The sequence below is a fragment of the Vollenhovia emeryi genome, unplaced genomic scaffold (genome assembly GCF_000949405.1).
Source record: "Vollenhovia emeryi isolate VEMERY1.0 unplaced genomic scaffold, V.emery_V1.0 DF939460.1, whole genome shotgun sequence".
Taxonomy (NCBI): domain Eukaryota; kingdom Metazoa; phylum Arthropoda; class Insecta; order Hymenoptera; family Formicidae; genus Vollenhovia; species Vollenhovia emeryi.
This window is the reverse complement of record NW_011966906.1, coordinates 35,608-52,130: the sequence shown is the minus strand read 5'-3', so window position 1 is coordinate 52,130 and position 16,523 is coordinate 35,608. Positions and strand designations below refer to the sequence as shown.

Here is a 16,523-nt window from a genome sequence, read left to right as displayed (position 1 = left end):
ACATATAGTTGAAGTAATTCAGATTTGTAAGATATGTTTATCTGCAGTTATAGCTTCAACAGTAGGCGTTACTCTTGATTACCTCAACATTTTCTCTTGGCAATTCTTTAATGAACCGAGAAGTGCGCATCGGTTGCCACTGGTTGTTAATTTCCCTCCTATCTGCACATGAAATGATTAACCTTTCCTTTGCCCTGGTTATGCCAACATATGCAAGTCTCCTTTCTTCTTCTAAAGCTTTACCACTTTCATCTTCAAAAGATCTTTGATGAGGAAATAATCCCTCTTCCCAACCAGGTAGAAACACGCACGGGAATTCAAGTCCTTTGGCTGCATGAAGAGTCATAACATATACGGTGTCATCGTTATTCATATTATCCACTTCCATCACTAGACTTATATGCTCCAAGAAAGTTGTGGCATTATCGAAATTTTTTAAAGATGAGATGAGCTCCTTGACATTTTCTATTCGTGCTAAGCCTGTTACCTCCTCATTTTCAAGCATTTCAATATACCCTGATTGGTTTGCTACGATTTTAACGAATTCATGCAGTGGTTTTACACTTACTATTTCTTCCCAAGCTTTAATTTTATTTAAAAAATCATTTAGTGAGAGTTTAATTCTTTCGGTTACTTGATTACTATTAACTAATATTTTTGCTGCCTCAAAAAAAGAAATTTTGTTATCCTGAGCAGTCGTGTATATTTTCTTTAGAGTTGTAGCTCCTATGCTTCTTTTTGGTCGATTTACGATCCTTTCGAAAGCTAAGTCATCGTTATTGTTTGTAACGAGTCTTAAATATGCAATTATATCCCTGACTTCCTGACGTTCGTAGAATTTTACACCACTTATAATCTTGTAGGGAATTGAATATTTTATAAAATACTCTTCGAGAACTCTAGTTTGAAAAGTGGCCCTTACCAGTACTGCAATGTCACTAAATCTGTATTTATTGAGCTTTAATATCTGTTCGCTTATGAACCTTGCTTCAGCTTTTCCGTCCCATAATTTTATTAGATTTACCTTTTCCCCTTCAACGTTTGTTGTCCACAATTTTTTTTCTAAGCGAGTCTTATTGTGATTGATAACATATGACGCAGTTGCAAGTATGTGGGATGTTGACCTGTAGTTACACTCTAGTTTAACGGTTCTTGCATTTTTAAAATCATCGGAGAACTTCAAAATATTTTCAACTTCTGCACCACGCCAACTATATATCGACTGGTCATCATCTCCTACACAGCAAATATTTGAGTGCTCTTTTGCAAGGTATTTTAGCCAAAGATATTGTATCGCATTTGTATCTTGATACTCATCTACCATGACATATTTAAACTTATTTTGGTAGTAGGACAGAACTTCAGTCTTTTGATTAAAGAGTTGTATGTTATATAGCAATAAGTCACCAAAATCGACAGAGTTAAGGAATTTTAACCTTTCCTGATACTGGTGATAGACTTTGAGTGCAGTTACGTACACTGGCCTAAATGATTGAATATCTTCCACTTCAGGTGGCAATAAGCACTTCTCTTTCCATTGCTGAATAATATTCATAATGGTCTTACATTTTTCTGGTAGGTAATCAGGGCTTATTTCATTAATAATATTTTTTATTACCTGTAATTGGTCATCCACACCAATGATTGTAAAATTGGAATTTAGCCCCACGACTTCAGCATGATGACGTAGAATTTTTGCTGCAATTGCATGGAAAGTGCCAAGCCATGGTATGTTTGTGCCTGTTAGCTCAAGTACCCTTGATACCATCTCATTTGCTGCTTTGTTTGTGAATGTAACAGCTAATATTTCATCAGAATAAGCATGACCGTTTCTAATTATGTGCGCTATTCTTGAAGTAATCGTTCTTGTTTTTCCCGTTCCGGCTCCTGCCAATATTAAAACCGGTCCATCTATGTGAGTTACAGCTGATTGTTGTTCTGGATTTAGCAGTAAGAGATAATCGTTCATTTGCAGCCCTATAGATTATAACTTCGTAAAGTTAAACCTATGATCGAAATATTGTAAAGGTTTTATTGAATAGAACAGTTAAATAATGCTTCACTCAAGTACTACATATTTAAACGTAGATCTATCTTATTGGGGTAGTTTCAAGTGTATGCTGAGTAACAACAACTTGATTTAAGTCATTGGCACCAGAACTTCTGCTTGTTGGGTGGATAGGTGGAGTTTGGAATGGCTTATATGTACGGTTTAGTTCCTCCATTTCTATTTCTTCAACAAGGGGTTTTTCTTTTGGGGTATAGTGATTATGCGTTGCAGGTCGTTCAATGAGATTTTCATATGTTTCTTTCAACCAAGCTCCGATATCATACATAAATCCATACGCTTTTTCTTTAAATTCTCTCAATGATCTACTGAAACTTGCTAGTGTGTTATTAAAGTAAATTGTCATATAGTCTCTTGTAGTGTATTGATAACTTTCTCCATCTAGTCTGCTACTTTGTGCGTTAGAACTATTGTTGCTTTTGAAATCACCAAATATTTTGTACATTTTGAGCTACCGCTGATTATTAATATACATATATTATGCATTAATAAATTAAAGTTGTCAAGAGTGTTTATTGCATTACTGATAAAATACTCTATATAATAATTTAAAATGGAGCTGAAAGTGCAATGTTTTCAAGCGTTTAATATAATATTGACTTTACAACAATAGTCGCTTTAAATTAGTAACTATTGTTGCAGTTAAAGTATCAATGCCTTTTTTCTTTTATTTTTTTGCAATTCTAAGCATTTTATCTGCTGTATGTGTGATTAGCGTAAGAAATCCTGTGCATGCAGTATTATTTTTAATTTTCACCTTTGTTAACTCTGCAGTGCTTTTCATTCTCCTTGGAGCTGAATTCATTGCTATGATGGTGCTGATAGTATACATCGGTGCGGTTGCAGTGTTGTTCCTCTTTGTAGTTATGATGCTCGATATTGACTACATAAGGTTGCGCCAGGGTTTTGCAAAGCATTTCACTCTTAGTGCTATATTATGTATTGTGTTTTTTCTAGTCATCAGCTTTGTAATCCGCAGCTCAGCACTCAATATAAGCAATGTTATAAACTATAATACTAATAACGTGAAAGCTATCGGTAATTTGCTCTACACTGACTACATGTACGCTTTTCATCTTTCTGGTATTCTACTGCTTGTTGCAATTGTCGGTGCAATCGCTCTTACTTTACAGGACAAGAAAAAAGAAGTTAAAAAACAGAATGTATTAAAGCAATTGACACAATCTTCATCTGTAAAATTGATTAAGGCTAAATTTGGAAAAGGAGTAGAATGGAAATAGGATTAAATCATTTTTTGATAGTTGCTGCTATTTTGTTCACTATTGGGGTGTGCGGTATTTTCATTAACCGTAAGAGCATAATCAATATATTATTATCAATAGAAATATTATTGCTGGCAATTAACATCAATTTAGTTGCTTTTTCTGCCTTTATGAATGATATAGTTGGGCAAATTTTTGTGATGTTTGTGTTGACTGTTGCGGCAGCAGAGTCAGGAGTTGGACTTGCAATATTGGTTGTATATTATAGAAGCCGTGGCAATATAGACGTTGAACAAGCAAATTTAATGAAAGAATGAAAGTATGATGGATATACTGAAACTAATAGTATTTTTGCCACTCTTTGGTTCGCTATTTGCAGCACTTTTTAGAAAAAGTCAGTTAGTTACAACGGCAGGGATTGGAATATCTGCAGTTTTATCTTGGTATGTTTTTCTCACCTTCTCTGAAAATTATCACTTGAGTTTATTTCCTCTATTTTCATTAAGTGTATTAAAAGTAAATTGGGCAATTAGTGTGGATGCTCTCTCATCCTTAATGCTTATTGTTATTACCACCGTTTCACTAGTAGTCCACCTCTATTCTATCGGTTATATGGAGCATAATAAAGGGAAGTCGAGGTTTTTTTCTTACCTATCGCTGTTTACGTTTTGCATGATTGTGCTGGTTGTAAGCGATAATTTCGTGCAGCTTTTTTTTGGCTGGGAAGGGGTTGGCCTATGTTCTTATTTACTCATAGGATTTTGGTTCCAAAAATATTCTGCAAATAATGCAGCAATTAAAGCATTTGTTGTGAATAGGGTAGGAGATTTTGCACTATTGATTGGGATCTTTCTCATTTATTATACATTTCACTCTTTGAAATTTACTGAAGTTTTTGACGCAGCTGATCTTCTTGGCACGCAGAACATTAGAGCATTCTGCTGTGAATTTAAAATAATTCATATAATATGCATATTACTTTTTCTTGGCTGTATGGGTAAATCTGCACAGCTTGGTTTACATGTTTGGTTGCCAGATGCAATGGAAGGGCCAACCCCTGTTTCTGCACTCATTCATGCAGCAACGATGGTAACAGCAGGTATATTTTTAATAGCAAAATGTTCTCCATTGTTTGAGTTATCAAATGTGGCACGAGAATTAATAGTTATCGTTGGTGCACTTACTGCTTTTTTTGCAGCCACCGTTGCGATTACTCAGAATGATATAAAAAAAATAATTGCTTATTCAACCTGCAGTCAACTTGGTTATATGTTTATGGCATGTGGGCTTTCTGCTTACAATGTTGCTATTTTTCATTTAATGACACACGCTTTTTTTAAAGCTCTACTATTTCTTGGTGCTGGCAATGTAATTCATGCAATGCATCATAAGCAAAACATTCAGAAAATGGGAAATTGCTGGAAGAAAATCCCTTGTACTTACGCTCTCATGTGGATTGGTTCTCTTGCGCTTTCTGGAATATTTCCATTTGCAGGTTTTTACTCAAAGGATTTGATAATTGAACATGCTTATAGCACGGATAGCTTTGCTTTTGTAATAAGCTTAGTTGTTGCATTCTTCACAGCGTTTTACTCTTGGAGGTTATTGCTTCTTGTGTTCCATAGCCAAAAACAAAGTAAAATTAATATACATGAAGCACCAAAGATTATGCTTATACCATTACTGATACTTGCTTTTGGATCGGTATTTTCTGGAGTGTGGGGAGCAAATATTTTGAACATAACTAGTAATGTGTTTTGGAAATCAAGTTTAATGGTAATTGATGAGCATGGAGTTCATAATTTCTTTATAAAACTGCTGCCAACCTTAGCGAGCCTAAGTGGAATAGCTCTTGCGTACCTGATTTACCAATATCAAGTAATTAGGCAAATTAAGAGTAAATTTTTACTTAAGTTTTTGCAGAATAAATGGTACTTTGATGAGGTGTATGAGTTTGTTATAATTGCACCGATAAGGTTTATATCTAGGCTTCTATGGAAGTTTGATGTTAAGGCTATTGATTCATTTGGACCAAATGGTGTTGTAAGGTTGGTTAATGAATGTTCAAAAAGTTCTATAAAGTTACAAACTGGTTATATATTTGATTATGCATTTATTATGTTTGTTACTTTAATAATCGGTGCTTTATATATTATTGGAATTAAATAGAAGGTGTTGTTACTTAGTATATTCTTGCTTCCACTTATAGGAGCGTTGATTTTATCCCCGATCAGGATTAATCATCAATCTATACACCTAAGATTCCTTGCCCTATTTTTTGCTGTACTTCCATTCTTGCTTAGCATTGTAGCTTGTATAGAATTTGATTATAACAATGCGGACTTTCAGTTTGTCAGCTATCCAGTAAGAGATATTGGAATAGGGGTGGATGGAATATCGTTGCTTTTCCTTCTACTTACGACCTTCTTGTTTGTTATTTGTATGCTCTATAATTGCAAAATGAGTTATACGACCCTAAAAGCCTATATGGCATTATTTCTACTGCTTGAGAGTTTTGTAGTCGGTTTTTTCGTTTCACTGAATGCTATAAGCTTTTATGTGTTTTTTGAAGCTGTCTTAATACCAATGTTCTTTATTATTGGCATTTGGGGAGGGAAGCAAAGGATATATGCGACGTTTAAGTTATTTCTTTATACATTAACTGGCTCATTATTATTTCTACTTGGGTTGGTATACATCTATAGTGTTTTTGGAACGTTTAGTATACAAAAATTAGCTACATTAGTGCCAAGCCTTGATCTTGAAGTGCAGTCATTGCTGTGGATTGCATTTTTTATTTCTTTTGCAATAAAAGTACCTATGTTTCCATTTCACACTTGGCTTCCTGATGCGCATGTGCAATCACCAACTTCTGGATCTGTGATTTTAGCTGGCTTGCTTATTAAAATGGGGGGATATGGATTTTTAAGGTTTTCTATTCCAATGCTTCCTCAGGCAAGTTTGTATTTTTCAAATTTCGTTGTTGTGCTGAGCATTATTGCGGTGATATATGCTTCTCTAGTTGCGTTTGCTCAAGGTGATATAAAGAAGTTAATAGCTTATTCTTCAATAGCACATATGGGGATCGTTACCGCTGGCCTCTTTTCATTTTGTGAGGAAGGAGTACTGGGTAGCATATTTCAAATGATTAGTCATGGCCTTATTTCTGCTGCTTTATTTTTGTGTGTTGGGATGCTATATACTCGAACTGGAACTTTGGAGATTGCAAAGTATTTTGGCATAGTAAACACTATGCCAAAATTTGGTTTTATGTTCATTTTATTTTCAATGGCTTCAATAGGGCTACCTGGAACATCTGGATTCATAGGTGAGTTTTTGGCTATGGTTGGAATGTTTAAGAGCATAGGGTTTTTTACAGGATTTATCGCACTTGGCACTATTTTAAGCGCAGTTTATATGCTGAATTTATGTAAGCAAATAATATGGGGGGTTAGCTATTCTAAATTATTAAATAATCGCTTGGATAGCATAGAATTTTCTGTCTTAATTCTGCTTGCAGTGTTTGTTATTTTGCTTGGATTCTACCCAACCCTTGCACTGAATTATTTGAAGCCATGTATGGCAAATTTGTTAGTAAAATATAATGCGCTATGAATTATATACAGATATTGCCGGAAACGTTCTCTATTATCTCCTCGTTAGTGTTGCTACTGCTTGGAATTATATTTAACCGCCAAACTATCAACTTATTAGCACTTGGCTGCACAGTGGTAACTTTGATTATTTTAATTATTTCGGCAGAAAACAATGAAATTTTTCTCTTTAATGCGTTGTTAAAACTCAATTTATACATCAGGCCAGCCCAAGGGTTAATTCTCAGCACAGGAATTTTAATACTTTTGATGCTGAATTTATCAAAATATGACTATAAATATGAACTTTCAATACTGATTCTTTTTGCGCTATTTGGCATGATAACTTTAGTTTCAGCAAATAGTCTGATTTCTTTTTACTTAGCTTTTGAGTTGATGAGTATATCTTTATATGTTCTTGCGAGCTTTAATAAAAATTCAGCTTATTCATGTGAAGCAGGAGTGAAGTATTTTACACTTAGTGCACTATCTTCCTGCATTATGCTATATGGAATGTCGCTGCTTTATGGATATACAGGACAAGTCAATTTCTCTGAGCTCGGTTCATTCTTGCAAAACCATCAGATAACTTATGGAATAGTTTTTGGGTTAGTTTTTATCCTTATTGGTTTGTGTTTCAAGCTTGCTATTGCTCCTTTTCATATGTGGGCTCCAGATGTCTATCAAGGTGCACCTACCATAGTAACTGCGTTTTTTTCTACGGCCCCAAAAGCTGCACTTGTAACATTTTTAATTCGATTGATGAATGAAGAGTTAGTCAATGTAAAAAGTTATGTTCAGCCTATTTTCTTATACGTTTCAGCATTGTCTGTGCTTATCTCAGCTTTTGGGGCATTGCGTCAGCAAAACTTAAAAAGGCTGCTTGCTTACAGTTCAATTGGCCACATTGGTTTTATATTTGCTTCACTTTCTATTTTTACACAAGCAGGAACAGATAGTGCCTTAATGTATCTGGTGATATATATCATCACAAGCATAGGGCTATTCTCATATCTCGTACAAATTGACGATGACGATTGTGATATTGCAAATTTATCTGGTATAGGAAAAAAGCAACCAATTTTAGCATTCCATCTTTCTATACTATTATTCTCGATGTCGGGAATACCTCCACTTGCAGGTTTTATCGCTAAATTCTTTATATTCAAAAGTTTAATAAATTCTGGCTTTATCAGCCTGTCTTTGACCCTTGTGGTGGCGAGTGTTGTATCGTGTTACTATTATCTAAATATTATAAAAGCTATGTATTTTGATAAAGCTAGTGATAATAAGGTTGCTTATTCTAAGGGTCTATTCATTATCACTTCGGTGGCTTCACTGATCAACCTCGTTCTTTTCTTGTATGTAGAAGATCTTTACTCACTCATTGAACTAAAGGGTTGACAAGGTGATCCCTGAGGGTTTTTATATTCATCATTACAAAGAAGTTTCAAGCACTAACACAGAAGCGTTGGATTTAATTGATAAAGGAATATCAAATGAAACCGTCATTATTGCCGACAAACAAACAGAGGGTAGAGGGCGCACTAGAAAAAGCTGGATTTCTCTCGAGGGTAATTTTTATGCAAGTTTGGTAGTAAACCTCTTTAACAATTATCTCGATAAAAGCCCGCTTTCGGTGTCATTCCAGCGCATGACGCTGGAATCTAGGAATCAAGAAGCATGGATCCCAGTGTCAAGCACTTGGATGACATCGGATGGTACTGGGATAACAGTAGGCTTAACGAGTCAAGTTAAAGACATCAGCAAATTAACAGAATTGACTTTTGTGACTGCTCTTGCTGTAGGGAATACTTTACTGTCATTTATGAATGATAGTAACATTCAACATAAATGGCCAAATGACATTCTAATCGATGGCAAGAAAATAAGTGGAATATTGCTTGAAAAAAGATCCAATTCGAATTGGCTTATTGTAGGAATTGGAATTAATGTCAATCATGCACCACTTCCAGGAACAACGTGCATTAGCAATTATGGTGAGTCTGTATCTAACATGGATCTATTAAAGGAATTAATAATAAATTTTAATAAGCTAAGAAAGCAATGGCTATTTGATGGGTTTTATGCTATAAGAGAAATGTGGTTAAAAAAAGCATTCAAAATGAACGAGCAAATCAGTGTAAAGCTAGCTGACAAATTGTATGAAGGAATCTTTGCTGATATAGATAACAGTGGTAAATTGGTGTTGCAGCAAAAGGATGGAAGCTTAATTTATTTTGATGCAGGTGAGTTATTTATTGATAATGCATTATGAATACATATGTAATTTTTGCTTACCTTATTAGTTTTACGTTGATTACCGGAGAACTGATTTTTACCATTTCTTGCTATACTAAAAGTAAAAAAATTCTAAAAAGCCTGAAAGATAATAATGAAGAAGAAACATAAGCGATTACTTATAACTTTAGGAATTTTCTGCTTTTTAAGCTGCATAGTCTTTTTTATTTTAACAACGCTCAAAGAAAATATCTCATTTTTCTATACAGTAAGTGAGGCAATAGTTTTACCAAATAGTCAAAAGCCAATCCGTGTTGGTGGAATGGTTGTTGAAAATAGCGTGATACGCAACGAAAGTGAAGTGATTTTTCAAATGACAGATTTTAACAAAAGCGTTATGGTAAAATACCAGGGAATACTTCCACCAATATTTTCAGAAAAAAGTGGTGTTGTTGTGCAAGGTAAAATGTTTGATAATAGTACCTTTCTTGCAGATACGGTGTTTGCAAAACATGATGAGAACTATATGCCGAAAGTTTTAAAATAGATTCCTTAACCTAGCTATATTGAAATGGTATGTGGAAAGAGTAACAGCCTGCTAGCAAGCTGTTACCTTTTTTATTAAAGCAATCTGTTCTCTTCGCCAGTAACATGGAATAATGGAGGAGCTTCTCCAGTCTCTGGTATATTATCAAGTCTAGCCTGAAGATCTTTAAGTTTAGCGTCTATCTCGCTTGTCTTTGTGCCTATGTTTTCTATAGTTGATGACAGTGGTCTTACTATGCCGCTTGTAATCACATCACTTACATCATCATTATATTTATTAATACTTTTCATCAGACCATCATAAAAATTTTTAAGATTCTTAACGCTTACCGTGATCGTCGGTATAGCATTAATCTCTTTTTCTTCCATAACCTTAGTTATATCAATTCCATCCGGTACGCTTTTAGTAGTAATCTTCTTTATTTCTGGTATTGCAACATTTGGTTTATTAAACGCCGGCTTCGAAAGTTGTAATGTATTATTTGATTCAACTTCTTCACTAGAATATAATTCTGTACTTTTACTCATAATAGTTACCTCCTATAAAAAACTACTTATCTTTATAAATCACTACTATACAAATAACAGTGAGTCATTATTAATGTCTACTATTGTGAAGTCTGGGGCCTGTCCGATTTCTGGCATATTGTCCTTAATTTGCTTGAGCATTTCAATCATTTCCTCGTTCTGTTTACTCTGCTCGTCAAGTTTCCCTTTTAATGCATCAATAATAGCTTTAGACTGATCTTGATTGCTGAGATCACCAATCACAGCTGTCACTTTCTCATAAGGCAGTTTGTGAATAATCTCTTTAAGCTCTTCTGCACCTACGTTATCCAAAAGTTCCTTAAACTGCTTATTAGACATATTGCGAGCAAAGGCTTGAAGTTTACCTGGATTGTCAGCTAAAGACTTAATAATAGTTTGAATCCTATTAGGATCAGTTAAGTCCTGAGCTATTGCTTCGAGTTTCTTATGGTCGAGTTTATTAACTAAGTCTTTCAGTTGGTCTTCCTGCAGGTTATTTACTAAAGCTTTTAACTGATCACCTTCTAATTCTTTGGAAAGTATTGTCAAGTGGTGCTCAGCCAAATCTTTTGCAAGCACTGTAAATTGCTCGTCATTTAAAGTTTTAATAAGTGCTTTGAACTGATCCACTTTTAAGTGAGGTAAAATTTCTTTTACTTGCTCTGGATTTAAATCTCTCACTAGAGCTTCAAGCTGAGCATCATTTAAAATAGGAACAATTATTTGTAATTTTTCTGGATTTAGTTCCTGAGCAAGAGTTTGTAATTGGTGATTGGTTAGATGATCCACTAAAGCTCGGAGTTGCTTATTACTAAGAATATTGGCAAAAATCTTTAGTTGCTCATCTGTTAGGCCTTCAACAAGAACTTTGGTAAACGTGTTTGATAGTGTTATGTCTTCTGGTATATTAGATGATATTATATCCTTTATTGTTTGTTCCCTGCTGTGCAATTTAATATATTGAAGTGCTTCATTGTCAAGTGAATTGATAATATTTCCTTGATCATCTGAGAAATAATATTTATCGGTATCTGACTCTTCCCATGTTACATATTGATGTTCTACTGGTTGTATATCAAGGAAAATTCGACTGTGTTCTACGTTAGAAGAAAAAGTTTCTATAGCCTGCTTGGTCACTGATACCTTCATTAGTTGGTCATTGATATATGCAAAGGAATGCGGATTATTTACATAATCTAGTTCAATATGTCTAACACTTCTCCCAATAAAAACCTTACAATTTGTGAATAGATCTTCATTATTATCACAATAATAATTTTTTCCTGCTAAATCTTCTTCACCTTCCTGTACGCAGGAAACAAGTCTTGCACTCCCCTTAGGACCACAAAATTTTATAGGTAAATCTAGTGCTATATCACTTTCATCATCCAGTGGTATGAACCCAACTTTAGCAAGCTTATTCCAAGTTAGCCCTTTGCTATCCACTTGATCTTCAGGCATCTTATTGTTGTCCACCTGATCTTGCAATATCTTCCATTTGGTTACGTTGAGCAATTTTTTCCCAGGCACCATCTTAAAAACATGTTTCTTTCCACTCATAGGCATTGCCAATAAATTAATTGTTAGTATTCTAACATTTATTGATTAATTTATTGTTAAGTTAGTATATATCAGAATTATAATAACAAACATTACTTGCATAAAGAAAAGTTACAGAAAGAGGGATTTTTTAGGAAACTAGTATAAAACACTCCTAGATTAAAATAAGCTGTTTTGACAGGTTTTGTGGCATGCTAGAGCTAATATAGACTGGTGGAGGCAAGCGGGATCGAACCGCTGACCTTCTGCGTGCAAAACAGATGCTCTACCAGCTGAGCTATGCCCCCAATTCTTGCTTAAAGCATAATTCACTCAGGCTGAAATGCAAGAAATATTTATCTGTTATAGCTAAACTGGCTTAGATTTACTGACAATTTGAAAAACCGTCATTCCGCTACGTGTTAGCGGAATCTATAGCTAAAGTGATTTAGATTTACCGATAATTTGAAAAACAAAAATTCGTCATCCCGCTGCTTGTTAGCGGTATCTAGAGATACCGCGGCGGTATGACGTAGGAAAACCTTTCTTGGGTTAGCTATATGCTGAGGCGGTATAACGTGTTAGCTATAGGCTATTGCTAAGCATTATAATAGTACACAAATTCTGTAGGGTATATACAGTTTTCTATTTTTCTTGTCTCCTTAGCGTTATACTTCACACCATCCAAATAAATCTGTGAACTGAAAATTAACAAGAAGTTTTCCTTTAAAAATTTTTTTAAATTATCTATAGATTTTTTAACTAAATTATCACTAACGCAGTATATTATATAATTTATTTAATCACACATGAAAATTTTAGTTTGATTAAAACGGATAAAAACTATATTACTGTTTAGTATAGCTGAAAAATGAAATGATCCCGTAGCTCAGCCGGTAGAGCATCTGACTTTTAATCAGAGGGTCACGCGTTCAAATCGCGTCGGGATCACTCACAAATTTTGAAAAACATGCTAAAAGAACAAGATAAAATATTCACCAACCTAAATGGTAAAGAAACTCCGCTACTTAAGGGTGCAAAAAAACGTGGTAGCTGGCAAAAAACAAAGGAGTTACTGGATTTAGGATCAGAAAAAATCACTGATGAAGTAAAGAAATCTGGCTTGAGAGGTCGAGGGGGTGCAGGATTTTCCACCGGCCTTAAGTGGAGCTTTATGCCTAAAAATCTTCCAAAAGCATATTTAGTAGTCAATGCAGATGAGTCAGAACCTGGTACATGTAAAGATAGAGATATATTGCAATATGAGCCACATAAGTTACTTGAGGGAATTCTCCTGGCCGGCAAAGCGATCAGCGCATCAGTTGCGTATATTTATATCAGGGGTGAATTTTATAATGAATATTTAGTTCTAAAAAAAGCACTTGAGGAAGCCTATAAAGAAAACTTAATTGGAAAAAATGCCTGCAAATCAGGTTATGATCTTGATGTGTTTATCCATAGGGGTGCAGGAGCTTACATATGTGGGGAAGAAACAGCCCAACTCGAATCAATTGAAGGAAAAAAGGGCTTTCCTCGCATGAAACCTCCATTTCCTGCAGGTGTTGGACTTTTTGGCTGCCCAACCACAATAAACAACGTTGAAACTATAGCCATGGTTCCAGATATTCTAAATCGCGGAGGAGAATGGTTTGCATCTCTTGGTAAACCAAATAATACTGGTACTAAGGTCTTTTGTATTTCAGGGCACGTAAACAACCCGTGTAATGTTGAAGAAGAGCTCGGAATTCCACTACGTGAATTGATTGAAAAATACGCTGGTGGAGTGCGAGGAGGTTGGGATAATTTACTTGCTGTAATACCTGGTGGGTCTTCAGTGCCATTAATTCCAAAATCTATATGTGATACTATTGAAATGGATTTTGATTCATTAAAAGCTGCACAATCAGGGCTTGGTACTGCTGCTGTAATAGTGATGGATAAATCAACTGATATAATAGCTGCAATAGAGAGGTTATCACACTTTTATATGCATGAATCCTGTGGGCAATGCACACCATGCCGTGAAGGTACTGGATGGATGTGGAGGATTATGAGGAGGATGGTGGCAGGAGATATTAAGCCTGATGAAATAGATAAACTGCTTGATCTTACGGCTCAAATAGAAGGACATACAATTTGCGCGCTTGGCGATGCTGCAGCTTGGCCGATTCAAGGATTAATAAGACATTTTCGTCATGTAATCGAGGAGAGGGTAATAATTTAACTCTACTTATACTTCTTAAGCCATTTTGCTACTTAGCAACCAGAGTTAAAAAATATTGATTCCCTTCTCTTTTAGGTGCCAATTCTACCTTTGCGATATCTTCAGTGTCTCTAATTAGCCGTTCTAATTTTTCCAGTCCAACTTCAGTGTTTATAAGCTCTCTCCCTCTAAATCTCATTGTAACTTTGACTTTATGTCCGTGAGCAAGTAAGTCTCTTGCTTGACGCAATTTTGTTTCGTAGTCGTGATCACCAATATTAGGACCCAGTTTAATTTCTTTTATAGTTAATGTTTTTTGTTTCTTTTTTGCTTCACTTGCTTTCTTTTTTATATCATACTTTTGTTTGCTGTAATCCAGAATTTTACATACTGGAGGGGTTGAATCAGGTGCAATTTCCACCAAGTCTAAACCAACACCCTGTGCAAATTCCAAAGCTCGTTCTATTGGCACGATTCCGACCATTTCACCACTATGATCAACTAAGCGTACCTCCTTAGCTGTGATGAATCCATTAATTCTGTTTTTATTGTTCTTTTTAACTTGCAAACTTTAACTCCCTTAATTCAAATTAATACTTTTTAACAGCGATTCATTAGCCTTTTCCAAAGAAAAAGACTCCTGTCTTTCCGATCCTAAATTTCTTACTGACACAGTTTTACTTGTAACTTCATTTTTGCCTACAATCCACAATATAGGAACCTTGTTTGAACTATGCAAACGTATCTTATAACTAATTTTTTCATTGGTCAAATCAGTCTTGACTCTCACACCTTGTTCTTTTAAAATATTGCTAATTTCTGTGGCGTAACCGTCAGCTTCATTTGTAATGGTCAGAATAGCAAGTTGCGTTGGAGCAAGCCAAACTGGAAATTTTCCTGCATAATTTTCTATCAAAATTCCGATAAAACGCTCAAAAGTCCCAAGAATTGCCCTATGTAACATGACAGGGTGATGCTTGTGCCCATCTGCTCCTATATAAAAAGCTCCCAGACGTTCTGGTAAAATGAAATCAACTTGTAATGTTCCACATTGCCAATTTCTGCCTATTGCGTCTTTCAAAACGAACTCTAACTTTGGACCATAAAATGCACCTTCACCAGGGTTAAGTTTATAACTCAAGCCCGCTTCTTTAACGGCTTCAAGCAGCGCTTTTTCAGCTCTATCCCACACTTCATCATTACCTGCTCTAATATCTGGACGGTCTGAAAATTTCACAGAAATTTCATTAAATCCAAGCTCTGAATATACTTCTTTTAAAAGGTCACAAAACTTTATAGTCTCAGAATTCACTTGTTCTTCCATACAAAAAATGTGTGCATCGTCTTGCGTAAAACCACGCACTCGCATCAGTCCGTGCAATGATCCTGAGCTTTCATTTCTATGGCATGTGCCAAACTCTGCCATACGCATTGGTAGATCACGATAGCTCCTGGTATGAGAGTTAAAAATCTGCACATGACAAGGACAATTCATAGGTTTTATTGCTAGCTTTTTGCTTTCAGATTCATCAACAATAAACATATTTTCACGAAATTTTTCCCAGTGCCCCGACTTTTCCCACAGCTCTTTACCTACTAAAATAGGAGTTTTGACTTCAAAATAACCATTGTTTATCAATTTTTTTCTGATGTAAGACTCAAGAACATTATATAAAGTATATCCTTGTTCATGCCAAAAAATCTGCCCGACAGCTTCTTCTTGGATGTGAAATAAATCCATATCCTTGGCAATTTTGCGGTGATCACGTTTCTCTGCTTCTTTGAGATGTTCAAGATAAGCGTTTAATTCATCCTTATTTCTCCACGTGGTGCCATATATTCTTTGCAACATTGGACCCTTAGAGTCACCACGCCAGTATGCACCAGCTACTTTCATAAGTTTAAACGCTTTGACTCTACCGGTTGACGGTGAGTGCGGACCACGGCATAGGTCTACAAAATCGCCCTGTCTATAAACAGTTAGGTTTTCACTCTCTGGTATGGATGAGATAATATCAACCTTGTATTTTTCGCCTATACCACTAAAGAAATCAATTGCCTGCTTGCGAGTCCAAACCTCTCGAACAAATCTGTGATTACTTTTTACAATCTCTTTCATTTTCTTTTCTATTGTGGTAAGATCGTCCGTAGTAAAGGCACGACTTGTAGCAAAGTCATAGTAAAAACCGTCCTGAATTGTTGGGCCAATAGTAATCTGAGTATTAGGAAATAGCTCTTTCACTGCCTGTGCCATTATATGAGCAGCATCATGCCTTATTATATCTAAACCCGCTTCGTCACTCAGTTGTATCACCTCTATCTCTGCATCAGATTCAATTTCACGTGAGAGATCATACAACTCACCGTTTACTTTCAATGCAACTGCTTCTTTCAAAGCATCCGGTTGTAATATATCAAAGCTAGTGACTATACCACTGTATTCTTTCACTTTTTGTTCGGTTGAAAAGGTAACTTTAATCATTTATCGACCCTTTTGTCTAACCCTCTCTTTGTCATCCCAGTGCGTGACACTGGGATCCATCTTATTTTTATAATGGAAATTAGTTTAACGTATGCTCCTA

General features: G+C 35.3%; 3 protein-coding genes and 2 non-coding genes across 5 annotated transcripts; 2 read left to right on the top strand and 3 right to left on the bottom strand.

The window, feature by feature from the left end:
- Nucleotides 1-82: 82 nt before the first annotated feature.
- Nucleotides 83-2,985, bottom strand: LOC105557548 (ATP-dependent DNA helicase srs2-like; the record flags this gene model as incomplete). Its single annotated transcript, XM_012004804.1, has 3 exons — nucleotides 2,826-2,985; nucleotides 2,210-2,386; nucleotides 83-1,977 (listed from the first exon to the last, which is right to left on the bottom strand). Coding segments are annotated over exons 1-3 (2,232 nt in total), but the record flags the coding sequence as incomplete, so codon positions are not given.
- Nucleotides 2,986-9,873: 6,888 nt separating this feature from the next.
- On the top strand, nucleotides 9,874-13,995 carry LOC105557546 (NADH dehydrogenase [ubiquinone] flavoprotein 1, mitochondrial-like). Its single transcript, XM_012004803.1, is given in 3 exon segments — nucleotides 9,874-9,944; nucleotides 10,994-11,076; nucleotides 12,719-13,995. Coding segments are annotated over 3 exon segments (1,398 nt in total). The 3' UTR covers nucleotides 13,963-13,995.
- Nucleotides 11,974-12,046, bottom strand: Trnaa-ugc. The gene has a single exon. It is a non-coding gene; the product is annotated as a tRNA-Ala (tRNA).
- On the top strand, nucleotides 12,617-12,689 carry Trnak-uuu. The gene has a single exon. It is a non-coding gene; the product is annotated as a tRNA-Lys (tRNA).
- Nucleotides 13,991-16,423, bottom strand: LOC105557545 (probable threonine--tRNA ligase, cytoplasmic). Its single transcript, XM_012004802.1, has 2 exons — nucleotides 14,539-16,423; nucleotides 13,991-14,460 (listed from the first exon to the last, which is right to left on the bottom strand). Exons 1-2 carry the CDS (start codon nucleotides 16,421-16,423, stop codon nucleotides 13,991-13,993), a joined length of 2,355 nt encoding a protein of 784 aa, XP_011860192.1.
- Nucleotides 16,424-16,523: the final 100 nt, after the last annotated feature.

What these genes read in the sequence shown, in the direction of transcription:
- LOC105557545 (XM_012004802.1), bottom strand. Translation starts at nt 16,423, where the DNA reads ATGATTAAAGTTACCTTTTCAACCGAACAAAAAGTGAAAGAATACAGT. An exon ending in TAATGAATCGCTGTTAAAAA is followed by an intron (nt 14,461 to 14,538) that starts GTATTAATTTGA and finishes GATTCATCACAG; the next exon opens with CTAAGGAGGTACGCTTAGTT.